At 46.2% G+C, this 14,091-nt stretch overlaps 1 protein-coding gene across 2 annotated transcripts in view; it reads left to right on the forward strand.

The window, feature by feature from the left end:
* The first annotated feature begins 4,758 nt into the window (after positions 1–4,758).
* Nid1 (nidogen 1) overlaps positions 4,759–14,091 on the forward strand; it is a 73,404-nt gene continuing 64,071 nt past the window's right edge. The window contains exon 1 of one of the 2 annotated variants that reach the window (XM_063276080.1): positions 4,759–5,291. In XM_063276080.1, the coding sequence (XP_063132150.1) occupies positions 5,067–5,291 (225 nt within the window). In that variant the 5' untranslated portion in view covers positions 4,759–5,066. 2 annotated transcript variants of the gene reach the window in all.

The raw sequence follows: 14,091 nt of genomic DNA on the forward strand, positions 1-14,091 counted from the left end.
TTCGATCCTCTGCAAGAACAATAGACAAACTTAACTGATGAATTATCTCTCCAGCTCCCGCCTTGTGTTTTGAGATAGAGTGTCTCACTGGCCTAGAAAGTGCCAAGAATAAACACCAGGATCTTCCTCTCTAGACCCTGTCTCTCTAGTGCTGGAATCACAAGTATGGACCACTACACCCATCTTCATTTTTTAAAACTTAATTTTTTTACTTTTATTGGATTTTTTATTAACATTTTAAATGTTATCTCCTTTCCCAGTCCCCCACCCCCACTGCCACCCCCAGAAGCCTGCCATCCCATTCCCCCTCCCCCTGCTTCTCTGAGGGTGCACCCTCACCCACCCACCCCCTCCCACCTCCTTGCCCTGACAGTCCCTACACTGGGGCATCAAGCTTTGACAGGACTGAGGGCCTCTCCTTCCACTGATGCCTGGCTAGGCCATCCTCTGTTACATATGCGGATGGAGCCATAGGTCTATCCCTGTGTATTCTTAGAGTGGTGGTTTAGTCCCTAGGAGCTCTGGGGGGTCTGGTTGGTTGATATTGTTGTTCTTCTTATGGGTCACAAACCCCTTCAGCTCCATCAGTCTTTTCTCTAACTCCTCCAGTGGGAATTAACTTAAAATTTAAAAAGAAATGTTTGCAGCATTGGAGATCAACCTTGTTTATACTAAGTGCACAATCTACATGGAGCTGAACCCCTACCCCACATTTTTTAAATAGGGTGTAGTATGGGATTATGGTTTTGTTTGTCTCTAGTGAAGTCATCAAATTATTTTTAAAAGCATCATCGATGCCTTCCGTGGGGACACACATCTGTAATCTCAGGACCAGGAAACCTGAGGCAGGACAATCTCTGTGAGTTTGAGGCCAGCTTGGACTACATGACTACCAGACAGGTCAACCTTAACAAAATCTCACCTCAAAAACAAAGCAAAACAGTGTTAGTAAAGTTTCATTTTTATTTCCACTATAATGCGTGCATATGTGTGTAATGTTTTACATGTGTAGGAACATATGTATAGGTGTATGTGCACTTGCAGCACACCAATGTGGAGGCCTGAGATTAAGATCAGGTATCATCTTTAATTATTCTTTTTTTTTTTTCTTTTTTCTTTTTTTCGGAGCTGGGGACCGAACCCAGGGCCTTGTGCTTGCTAGGCAAGCACTCTACCACTGAGCTAAATCCCCAACCCCCATCTTTAATTATTCTTTCACCTTACTCATTAAGGCAAGGTTTCTCAATCAAATCCAGAATTCTTGGAATCTGGCAAGTCTTACTAAACAGACTTTTCTGGGAGAACCTCTGTCTCTATCGTCAGAGGTTAGAATTCCAGGAAGGCCCACACCTGCCTGACATCTATGTGGGTTCTGGGGACCATTACTCTCCACACTCACACTTGCAGGGCAAGCACTTTAACCTAATAAACCACCTCTTGAACCCCTTGTTTTGTTTATAGAGGCCGAGTTTCATGTAACCTCAGCTGGCTTTAAACCTTTTTATGTAATCAAGGATAACCTTGAACTCTTGTCCTGTCTTTACCTTCGAAGTGCCGGGATTGCATGTGTGTGCATCTAATCTGACCTACTGAAGTCTTTAAAAGTTAACCTTTTTCATGTGCACACAGTGCCCTGGGATTAGGGCATAGATCCTTGCTGGAAAGAAAGAAAGAGAAAGAAAGAAAGAAAGAAAGAAAGAAAGAAAGAAAGAAAGAAAGAAAGGAAGGAAGAAAGAAAGAAAGAAGGAAAGAAAGAAAGAAAGAAAAGAAAGAAACCACATGAAGAATATAGAAAAAAGATCACGGGCTGGGGATTTAGCTCAGCGGTAGAGCGCTTACCTAGGAAGCGCAAGGCCCTGGGTTCGGTCCCCAGCTCCGAAAAAAAGAACCAAAAAAAAAAAAAAAAAAAGAAAAAAGAAAAAAGATCACATTATTATAAACTGTTTTATTGTTTTTGACCCTGTCTGGCATTGTACAGCTGAGGATGACCTTGAACTCCTGATCCTCCTGTCTCCAGCCCCCAAGTGCTAGAATTTCAGGTGTATACCACCACACCTGGCCTTTGAAATATTCAGAGCACAGTTTATGAAGCAGACTCTGAGAAATATCTGAAAGCATAACTGCGGAAGGAACAGGGGACACGCACCACTGTGTCCTGGTGGGACACTCAGCAGCAGAATCGTGTCTCCCAGCGACTGGGCAATGTGAAGTGAATTCAGAGCTCTAAATAGTGACAGCCAGTTTACAGTACAGGCTGACAAAGTAAGGAACCATAAACACACACAAAGTGTGGCTGTTAGCTATAAACACCGGACCAAATGCATCTGCATCTACCGTGTAGAGACTAAGGGCTCTGTTTAGGTTACAGAAACCTTGGCAAGATATCAGTTTTGGGGTTAAACAAAGCAAGGCTTAAGCCCTTGCTCTTTCCCTAGCTGTGTGCGATAAATTATCTTCTCCCTAAAAACGTAGCTCCCCAAATTCACTTGGCTCCAGAGAGCACCAAGTAGAAGCCAAGTATCCCACAAGCAGTGTCTTCACTCACTTTTTGTATACAATGCTGGGCCATTATCTTGCCCTTCTTTCCCCAGGTTATTGCCAGTTTCTCAAAAAAAAAAAAAAAAAAAAAAGGGATTATGTATTCATGGCTACAGTATCGGACTCACCTGATACCTTCTCGGGGGAGATGCTGAGCTAATCAACATCAGGAAAACAACATGTTCAGATAATAACGGAGGCTTTGCGTTAACTGGATTATGTGCTTTGTCTAATTTCAGGGACCACCTTATCTCACCCTCATAACAATTCCTCAATTGTCCCCGTGAATATCCCAATCAAATGATAGGGATACAGAAACTTTGCACTCTTGCCACTCTTGTGCAGCTAGTAAAGGGGGGGTAGGAGGGTGGAGGAGGAGGCAGGCTCTACTCCTACAGTCACCAAGAAAAATTCCACCAGCCAATAGGAGTTTCAGCAGCTGTCTGAGTACCAAAAAGGGAGAGAATCTGTGAGAGGGATAAGCATTCCAGGCACTGACCACAGCTTCAGGACAGCCCAGTTTGGGATGAGGATTGACAGAAAAAGAAAAGTCGCAGGTGGGAAATGGCTGGTAGCTTAGTTTCTTGGCCTCTGCTGGGTCCCGGTGCTGTAGGAGGTCCATGAATATTCTATGCTGGGGAACCCAAGCCTCTGCACAAAGTTCTCAGTGACTGAAACAAGCCAAACCAAGGCCTAGGATCTTAGGTATCAGCAGATATTGAGCAGATAGAATGGGGTTGTCGGGAAGCTAGGAAGTACACTTCGGCATACGGAAGGCATGAGAACTGCACAGTAGATCTGACAAGTCTTGAGCAAGGGGGAGAATGTAGTAGCACAGATGCAACTTAGTGTAGAGGGTTCAAATCCATGCAGCGGTTGAGGGGCTTGCCATGTGTGAAGCCCTGGGTTTCATTCCCATGCGCTTCTCTCTCTCTCTCTCTCTCTCTCTCTCTCTCTCTCTCTCTCTCTCTCTCTCTCTCTCTCTCTGTGTGTGTGTGTACACTCGTGTGTACATGTGCGTTCCATGCATATCCAGAACTGGAGAGATAGCTGGGTAAAGTGTTGGACATGCCAGCAGAAGGACCTGTTATTGATAACCTAAGAGGAAAACCTGAACATGGAACACTGAGTGCCTATAGAACCTGTTATTCTGACCTCTCAAGAGCTCAAATGAAAGGCCACCCCCATAGATCGATAACTTCGTGCTCAGAAGCTGTATTCCATTGGCCTCTTCATGATTTTGCTGGTCCAAGGCTCACTACTCAGCCCCATCCCACATGATTTTCTGTATATTAGGAGAACTAATGGAGGTTCCAGGCCTTTACTGTCAGCCGCTGAGAGGAAACAGGGGCATCCTGTTGGCCCCTCTGAGTCAAGGGTCAGATAGCCCACACCCCAGCATCCTCTTCCCTTGCTTTCAAAGCCAGCACTAGTTTTCCAGCCTTCCGGTGGAATTCAACTTTAAATTCAACTTTAACTTCATTTCTTCTAGGTTTCATTCTTTCTCTCACACAGCGATATCAATTAATTTTCTCTCCATCTCAACCTCTTCCCTTCTTACGGGTCACCCCCAGTCCCCAGCAAGGTTGTTCCAGTGGTTTCTCTCTATATTTTCACTTAAGGTGCCACATTAATGATCAGCAGCTGATTGGAAATATCACTTAAAAGTTCTCTTTATCTAGGATTGTCCAGGATTCTCTGAGTCTTTAGGGGAGCTCAGATTCTCAGATTTGTTATTCAACTTTTCTTGGATCATCCCTCCCAATTTTTCTGCGAGGAGAGATAATGAGGTCCCTGGAACCCACCCTGTTCCCACCTTTCTCTAGCCTCCGATGAAACTGCAAGGCTTCCAGAAGACCTGCTTTGATTCCCAGCATGCCACACAGAAGCTTTCTCTGGTCAATTACTCCAGTCCCAAACTGTTTTTTATTGCCTGGAGTCCAAGGAAATCTGAATTTGAATTGTGTCTTTGTGGCTTTGGCAGGTGTGGGTTCTTGTTTTCAGCGGAATTCTATAACTTAAGGAAGCCAGAATCAGGAACTCGAAAAATGCTCAATCAGTGATTGGATGAGTAAAGTCCCACACATTTGTTAGGCCTTTTGCTCAATTCCAGCATCCGCTCAGTCTCCTTTCGAGGGTGGGCTCTGTCCCAGGCCCCAGAGTGTTTGTTTCCTGGTTGCCTGCTCTCCAGGAACTTGCCTAACTGCATAATGCTGTTGCAGAATTCCTTCTTTCTGGATAGGAGCCCACCGTCGGGTAGGATCCGGAATGCAAGGAGCCAACGCCCACTGCTGCGCGGGGGACCTCGGTGTCGCCCCTCTTCCTCCTACTTGCTGCCATTGGTAGACAGGGCGGGTGGAGTGGGCGGGCCCTGCCCTTAGCCCCTCCGTTCCCCTCCCCATTTCCAGGGGTGGGGACGAGGGGAGGCGGGAGGTGAGGAGGGATTGCGGAGGGGCGTAGGGTTACATCTCCGCCTCCTCCGCCTGAGCTGCTAAACCGCCAGGATTGCGGGACCATAGTTGGGAAACATGCTGGACGCGAGCGGCTGGAGTTGGGAGATGTGGACGTGGGCGCTGCTGCAGTTGCTGCTGCTGGCGGGGCCGGCAGGCTGTCTGAGCCGCCAGGAGCTTTTCCCCTTCGGCCCTGGGCAGGGGGACCTAGAGCTGGAGGCCGGGGACGACGTGGTGTCCCCCTCCCTGGAACTGATCGGAGAACTGAGCTTCTATGATCGTTCGGACATCACGTCGGTCTATGTGAGTTGGGGCCGGGTGGAGAGGAAGGCCAGGGTATGCTGGGGGCGCCAGTCCAGAAAGACAGATGTGGGACCTGGGCGTCGCCCTCGGGGACCCGAGCGCTAGCTGTCCGGGTGCGGGGCTCTCCGTTGGGTCTGCGCATCTAGAGGATCGCATTGCCGCCTGTCACCCCCAGTAACACTCGAAGTCTAGGATGGCATCTGCCTCGGGGATCCAAAAATCTCCTCGTGCGCCCTGCCTGGACCTGGAGACCTCCGGTAGAGTTTTCCTTCTCGATTCTGCCTTCCTTCTGGGGTAGGTCCTAGTACCCCACAGCGCAATGGCCCAGAGTTGGGTTGTATCCTGTGCCTAGGGACTCCGCCGATGGCGAGCTGGAAAGGACAGAGGAACCCCCTTGCTCAGCCCCAGAGTTCCGTGGACAGCCCCAGCATCTGTGTGCGTGGGTTTTGTTCTGACTCTGTCTTGGCAGAGATTCTGCTCTCTTAGTTGGGCTGGTTTCAGAGTACAGAGGTCAGGATTGGGGACGCAGGGCGCCCTGGTGATACAATTTCCTGTGGCTGAGGGTATCACCCAGGGGCCTCAGATGAGGAGCGGGACTTTATGACCTTTTAGCTCTCTTGAACCCCCCAGTTCTGGCAGAGCCTGGGCGTGCTGTCAGCCTGGTCAAGCTCTTTCGTGCTGCACCGGCACCCCATGTGGATTTGATATAAAATCTGTGTGCATTCCACAAGTGTGTGTGTGTGTGTGGGGGGGGGAGCTACACAGACGGTGTCTGGGGCCCGTCTTGCGGAGGAGTGGTTATTCCCCCAGCCTGGCCTGGGCAGAGAGCATGGGGTAACACCCACGTGCAGCTTGTCAGCTTTGCCTAGAAAGAATGGGTCACACCCACGAAGAGCTCTCACTCTTTGCTGGCTGGTTGCCCTGTACCCAGCGTGGGAAGCCTGGAGAAGCCTATAGACTTTAGCATGCTTTGAAATACACATCGTGAAGTCCTCCACCTTACCAAAGAAAACAACGTGATGAAACACACATCAAAATATTAAAGCATATACACCAATTTTATGTAGTATTGAGGCTTCTCCCTCCTTCCCAGCCCCCCCCCCTCTATTAGGAAGGAGTTAGGAATCAAAACCAGAACTTCCTGCATGAAAGATAAGCACTCTGACAACTGCACTACATACCCTCTTGTTTCCTTTCAAACCACACTAAGTATAGCGGTAGCCTGAGCAATGGGTTTGGTAACTATCAAAAAGGGTGGCTCTGAGAAGCTATCTAAGGTGTATTAATAGAGTCTGTCCGATTCCACATGAGGCGAGAAGGCGGGCAGGGGCCATAGCAGTACTTGCCTGAAATCCCACACTTGGGAGGTAAAGGCAGGAAGATCTGGAGTCAGGCCAGCCTGGACTATGGGATTTGTCTTTGAAAGCCAGGAAATAGCCTGTGAGGTGACTCAGTGGGTAAAAGGCACTTTATTTGTCCATCCTGACAACCTAAATTCATACCCCTATTCCTAGGTCCCACATAATGGAAGAAGAAAACTGACTCATCCAAGTTGTGTCATGGGTCGATCCACCCTTCCCTGTCCCCCTCACTCCTCCTAATTTTAAAAACTCCCCAAACAAGCAAAGCACCAGACCAAACAAGTCAGACAGAGGTAGGGGTCAAGAGACCTTAGCCTGATTTAACTCTGGTGCCGGAAGCCACCAAGGAAACCAGATGGAGAATATCCTGTGTCTAGCAGACACTCAAGCCTCAAGCCAAGTCAGGGACAGGAAGCAGAAGCTTGGAGACATTGGTTTACAAGGGGAAAGAGTAAAATAAATACATAAATGGACTGAAGGTGATGGCATAGACTTGTAATCTCAGCACTGAGGAGTAGAAGTAGGAGGATCATGAGTTTGAGTTTGAGGATATCCTGAGGTATAAGAAACTCTCTTGGGGTTGGGGATTTAGCTCAGTGGTAGAGTGCTTGCTAGGCAAGTGCAAGGCCCTGGGTTCGGTACCCAGCTCCGAAAAAAAGAAAAGAAAAAAAAAAACTCTTTCAATAAGCAAACAGAATTAAAATGGTTTTGAAGTTCTAAAAATGACAGCAATCCTTAATAATAATGCTCCAAGGAGGTAACTTCCCAAGTGTGGCCCAAGAACCTCTGAGGTCAAGGAATTCAGAAGGTCGGGATTATTCTTTTTCCCCTTATTGGTACTTTAAGAATGTGGATATCTGCCTGCATGTATGTCTGAGCACCACACATGTGCAGTGCCAGAAGATGCCAGAAAAGGGTAACAGATTCCCTCCTGGGACTGGGGAATCCCATCTGTATGTTGGGGATGGAACCTGGGTTAACTGTTCTTAACTGCTGCCCATCTCTCCAGCCTGTTATTTATTTTGTTAAGCATGGTGATGATGATGGTGATGATGGTGGTGATGATGATGATGATGATGATGATGATGGTGTGATGATGTGTCTGGGCACATATGTCATGGCATATGTGTGGAGCCTAGAAGACAACCTTTCGAATGGGTTTTCTTCTGCTACTGCGAGCTGCAGAGATGGGATTTAGGTAACTCAAGACTTCAGGCTGTGAGGCAAGAGCCTTTATCTGCTGTGCCATCTTGCTAACCCCAACTGCTTTTGTACTTTAGTTGCTCAGGAATGTATGACAGAGTTCACTGGAGGATGCATGGTACCCACGTGTCTGTTCCTACAGGTCAAATGTAAAAGAAGCATCTGCCTTTCATTTAGTTGGACATCAGTTTGATTTGCTGACTCATGAAATAAAGTCTCATCTCTCTCCAAATGTGTTTTTGGTTGGGAAATATAATCACCTGCATTAAGATAATGTTGGTTTTGTTAACATGTAACATTCATTATTACAATGTTGTAAGTATTTAACTTGATCTTTGCTTACCTTTTCCATATTGATTAAATGTTGATTACTGTGTTTTGGGGAATTTTCAAAAACTATTAAGTGTTTAAAGGGCTCCTGAAGCCAAACTGCCTGAGGGCTAGTCATATATATGAATATCCAGACATTGAGTATAAGGACAGGAAGAAAGCATTGTTGGGAATGTCTTCCGGAAGAGTCAGGCACCATATTGGATGCTAGTGCCCTTCTGTGGACCTCATCAGAATCCCTCCCTGTTTCATGATGTGTGATTCCCCAAAGGAATGGTCCTCAGTGGTCATCAGTAGAGTCCAGCCAATAAAGCTAGCTGTTCACCAGATCCCATCCAGGGGCTGAGCCCCATCCAGAGCACTAAAGTACTGGTGATTTTGGACTGCCATGGCCCATGAACCTTAAACTCCCTGGGTGAGAGTTTTTCATAACTATTGTCAAGTTGTTCAGAGTAATGAAAATGTTTCCTGCCTTTGATTGGAATGTTGTCTCAGTTTGCACGCTTGCTATCATTGGGTGTGTAAGGCAGTGAAATAATTTCTAGACATGATTTTAGTGACTTTTAAATTATTTATCCATGAGTCATAAAGATGGATAAGCGAATTAGACATGATTTAATATTTCAGCCTGTTTTGTTCAAAGTACCTTCTACACAGTTGGGAATAGAATATCTTTAGCAACAATGATTATGGGCTAAAGTGCTTGCCCCACGAATGTGAGGACTGGGGTTTGATTCCCCAGAACTCAAAGGAGAAAAGGCAGGCATAGCAGCAAGTCTGCAATCTCAGCCCTTTGCAGAGGCAAAGACAGAGGATTCCTGGGTCTGGCTGGTCAGCGTTTCTAGCCTAATCAGCAAACCCCAGGTTCAGTGACAGACACTATCTCAAAAATTAAGGTGGAAAATGACTGAGCAAAACAACCCATTCAGACCTCTGGCTTTCAAATGCACAGGACTATGTGATTGTACACACATGTATATACATGTACAAACAGAAATTCATTGTATACAGTATACACATATATTCTCATGTGCACAAACACATATGAGCACACACGACCTTCTAGCTTTTCATGGGTAATACTGCTTCACTTACTACCTCATAGGACCTTCATGGACTGCTTATCTGAGGTTGCTACACTCAGGGGCTCTGGCCCAGGAAGGAAGATGGCTATTTCAGCCTATTTTAAACCCTGATCATCCAGCTTTAGCCTAGGTCTATGATTCCTAGATGAAAAGCATATGCTTCTCATTTTCCCTGATTTCCCAGTGGTTGAGCAATGACTGTGGTTGAATCTCAGAATCCAAGAGTATTAATTCCAGCAGGGACTGAAATATAATTGACTAATTATAGTGACCCACTTCTAATGGAAGCCAGATCATTTTTCTGATAAAGTAGCAGGTTAATGGAATGAAGAAGTTTGAGGAAAATTGTCCCCAGGTTAACTTTATTTGGGATTTTCAATACTTTTTCTTTTGCACGGTGGAGCAGGGCCCAGGCTAGTGGAGGGGTCTAGAAGTGCCCTGCAACATGACTGCAGCTACAAGATGATGGAGATTGGCTCTGGGAAGTGTAAGAGGCAGGGGCATGGTTCAGATATGGAGATATTGCTCCTTGTGAGATCCAGTCAAGAGCCAGGAATGGAACTTGGCATGTTCTTGGCAGGGACGGATTCTCATACAGGCTGCAGTCGTAGTGCTTATAACAGACCTTGGGTCCCAGCCGACAGAGATCCGTGTTTTTCTCTTGTAGTTGATGAACTTCATACTGCTCCCAGTGTGTCTGCACCCATCTGGCCTGTCTCTTAGCCATCCTGCTATAGCCTACCCTCTAAATGTGGGCTCAATACTCCTGCCTTCTTTCTCTCTCTGCACCCATTTCAATTTTTTATTTTATGAACTATTATTACTGTCCATGTTTGTATGTGTGTGGTGTGTGTGTGTGTGTGTGTGTGTGTGTGTGTGTGTGTGTGTGTGTGTGTGTGCTTGCAACAGTATAGGGAACAGAGTGTAGGTAAGAAGTACCACTGAATGGAGGAGAGGTCAGAGGCTACTTTGTGGCTTCCATTCTCCCATTCCACTGTAGGCTCCAGGGATAGAGCTCAGATCACCAAGCTTGTGGTGCAAAGGCTTTTACCTCGCTGGCCCCATCTAGGTACTGGCACTTCTTTTCTATCTAGAATGACACACATGTCTCTCCCAGAGGTGCCCCATCCTGCTGTTAGCTCTCAGATCTCATGCATCCTTTCCAAGAGGGTTCCATATTTGTCTTGAGGCATGCTAGAAAGATGTGAACAAATGCCGGTGGCCCCCAAAACAGACAAAAGAAATGATTCCACCTAAGTCTAGCTCAGCAAACCAAACAGTTTTGGGGTTTCTTACAGATGCTTGGGTTACTAAAAATCAGTCACTAAAAAGCCCATCAGAAGGCAAAGACACACCCCTTGACCTCAAGGCCAAATTTATACAAAGCCTGCACAGAGGCCACATTCTTCCAGGAATACTTAAATAACAGTTTACATCTCTGACTACTTTGATGTGTGTCTTCTGGTGTGTGCATGCTAGCATAATAACTCACAAAAACTGTATCCCTAGAGCTTCTACACAACTTGCAGGATGCTTGCTTCATAGAAGAGTCTCTGCATAGCAATTGTTTACTCTTCATATAAGCTTGTAGAGGGGGTCTTGTGAGTCTTGTAAGTTTCCTGAACTTGCTGAGCCTTCTTAGTTTTGAGGATGAAACATTTCATTTGGGAGGAATACATATGGGAAGGAATTCATTGGGAAGGAATACCTTTTTCCTCCCTTTGCTTCCTTTGCTGTCTTCCCAGTTAGTCTGAGCCCTATGAGGACACAGAACTTTACTGCCATATGACAGTCATTTCCAACACTTGTGTGTGTGTGTGTGTGTGTGTGTGTGTGTGTGTGTGCTTGCAACAGTATAGGGAACAGAGGGCTGTATGGGCCAGCTTATGTTTAGACACTATAACACTCATATGGATACCTGGCTTGGATCAAGATGGCTGATGGGGTGGGAACATAAGTTGACAAAAGATGGCCGACACTGAAAGTCTGAGGAACCCCAAAGTAGTCAGAGATGTAAACTGCTATATAAGTATTCCTGGCAGAATGTCGCCTCTGTGCAGGCTTTGTATAAATATGACCTTGAGGTCAGCGGGTGTGTCTTTGCTTTTGTCTTTACCAACCTGTCTGCGTTGTCTGTCTGTAGTCTAGTGTGCTTACTTCATTGTGGCTTGTCAGGTCTGCATATGCCTGAAAGCTTGTGGCTTATGTGTGTGGTGTGTGCCTCGATATCTTCAGGAGATCATGTGCCTAGTGGTCCTTGTGATAGCCCCTTGCTGGGAGTGATTAGAATGTGTTGCATTTGCCTGTGGCTAAGAACATCCTCTTCAATGGCCTGGACCCCTGTGAACCTACTCTTTCCCAAAACAGAGGTCAATATGAACTGGAACCTACCAGTTGGTAGATTGGCTGGCTAAGGAGCTCCAGGAATCCCACTGCCTCCACCTCCCAGAGCTGGGGTTACTGGCATGGGCTTTTAGGTAGGTGCTAGGGATCTGAACTTAGGTCCTCATTACGGCATACAGAAAATTTTCTGTTGAGCCATATCCTTAGCCTCTAGAATTTTCTTCAACAAATAAGAGAGGAATCAAAGAGGCAGAGAGAACCTGTAAAAGTTCTCAAAGAGACTTCAGAGACTGTTAATCATGGCTGGAGCCTGATTAAAACAATCTGGCCACACAAAGACCTCTTTCAGACGAACTACAATTTTCTCTTTTTCTTTCTCACTATGTTGAGGGCCAAACGCAGGGCCTCGCAGTTTAACTGTTCAGAACACTGGCAGGTGGGATGCTAGGGTATCCAGGATTTCATTTAAAATACCCCAAAAAAGCAGAGCATGGTGGTCAATGCCTGTGATCCCAGTATTCAGGAGGTGGAGGCAGGAGGATCACTGCAAGTTTAAAGCCAGCCTGGGCTACATGGTGAGACCTTATCTCAAGAAACCCAAAGCCAAACAAAACAACCACTACCAAAAATCCCCAGCCCTCCAAAAAAAAAAAAAAAAAAAAAAAAAAAACTTCAAAGAAAAAAAAAATAAAGACAGATTGAAGGGATTCTAGCCAGTTTGGGCCTGGCTTACTTGGCTCTGGCAGGCCTTGCCTTTCTCCCTAATTCCCTCTGCCTTGCTTTTTTTTTTTTTTTTTTTTTTTGGTTCTTTTTTTTGGAGCTGGGGACCGAACCCAGGGCCTTGTGCTTCCTAGGCAAGGGCTCTACCACTGAGCTAAATCCCCAACCCCTCCCTCTGCCTTGCTTAAAACTATTCAATTATATCCTTAAAGCTAGCCAGCAAGGTTTATTCCCTTATTTGGCCACTTCCTCCTCCTGAGGACCAAGATCCAGCTATCAAAATATTGAAGAGCAGCAATCAAAAGCCCCCTTTGGCTCACCTAAGTAATATTTCCAATTAAAATTAAATACTCATCCTGACATGGGGTTTCCCCTTTTGCCTTTATAAACTGCTATTATGTGGGCCACGTCTGGGCTACATCTGTCTCCTCTCTGTCCACTACCCAGAGGTAGTCCTTTGACCTCCAGGACAAAGAACCGTTCACCTTGCTCTCTCCCCTTCTCCCTCGTCCTCTCTTTCCTGTTTTTGTCTCTTATTCCCTGCTCTCTTTCTCTCTGGGACAAATGCATCTCCTTTGTGCTGAGAACACGGTCTTGGGGGTCCTAAGCTGATATACAGGTATGGTAGGAACAGAGGAAAATAAGAACTATGGTGTGCTAGGAATCACGAGAGCTACTGATGGATAGATGTGTGCTGGGGAGAGGATAAGTTTATATTCCAGGTCTGTTTGAAAATTCCCCTAAAGAGTAGTGTTTTACAAAAATGTTTTAGAAAAACTCTTCTGTCACACATCTGGAAAGGGGAATATTAGAGAGTGGAGAGGTGGGGAAGTAAATTCCATGGCTAGAGACCAGTTGCCAGGGTCAAGGTAAGGAGTGTGGTGGGGGAAGGTCAACGGTTGAGGCAGATTCTCCTGGTAGAAACAGGAGACTTGTTAGTACCCTGTGCATTTGATATTCTCTGCAGCCCAGGGAGGGGGCTCAGGCGAGAGCTGTGTGGTCCGGAGTTGCAGAGCAGGAAACATACATGCCCAAGGGCATGACCATGGCTGTCTCTTTCAGCCCCTAGTCCACTGTTCTTCATAACATACTGTCTTGAGTGCCAACTTCCTGCTTCCCTTCTTCCCTCCCTCCTTCCTGCCTCATTAGCTCTTGTTTTGAGCAGACTTCCAGGCCACATGAGTTGGGGCCATAGTGAGGAGTGACTTGCAGTTTGATCCTGCCTCTTACGATGCTCACAGCTGCATTACTACTGAAAGCACTGGGTTCTTGGTCCCTGAATGTTGACTTAACTGTCCACAGACAGATTATTTTCCTTCCTTCCTTCCCTCCTTCCTTCCTTCCTTCCTTCCTTCCTTCCTTCCTTCCTCCCTCCTTCCCTCCTTCGCTCCCTTCCTTCTCTTCTTCCCTTTTCTCCTTTCCTTCCTTCCTTCCTTCCTTCCTTCCTTCCTTCCTTCCTTCCTTCCTTTCTTTCTTTCTTTGTCTCTTTCTGTTTCAAAAACGTAAAGAGGCAAGAGTCACCACAACTCTCATGGATACCACACCATGATAGTGACACTGATACTTGCTAACCTTTTTCGCTGTTCATTCCCAGCCAGAGTGGATTAATTCCATGCTTATTTCATTTCATGGAAGTATCCAAAATAAACTGTTTTTCATGATATATCAGCAGCAAATAGCACCTGTGTACCTGCTCCTGTAAGTGACTCTGTTGGTTCTTGAAATGGGAGCTAGACTGTTGCGTGGTAAGATTTGGTA

This window comes from Rattus norvegicus, chromosome 17, assembly GCF_036323735.1.
Source record: "Rattus norvegicus strain BN/NHsdMcwi chromosome 17, GRCr8, whole genome shotgun sequence".
Taxonomy (NCBI): domain Eukaryota; kingdom Metazoa; phylum Chordata; class Mammalia; order Rodentia; family Muridae; genus Rattus; species Rattus norvegicus.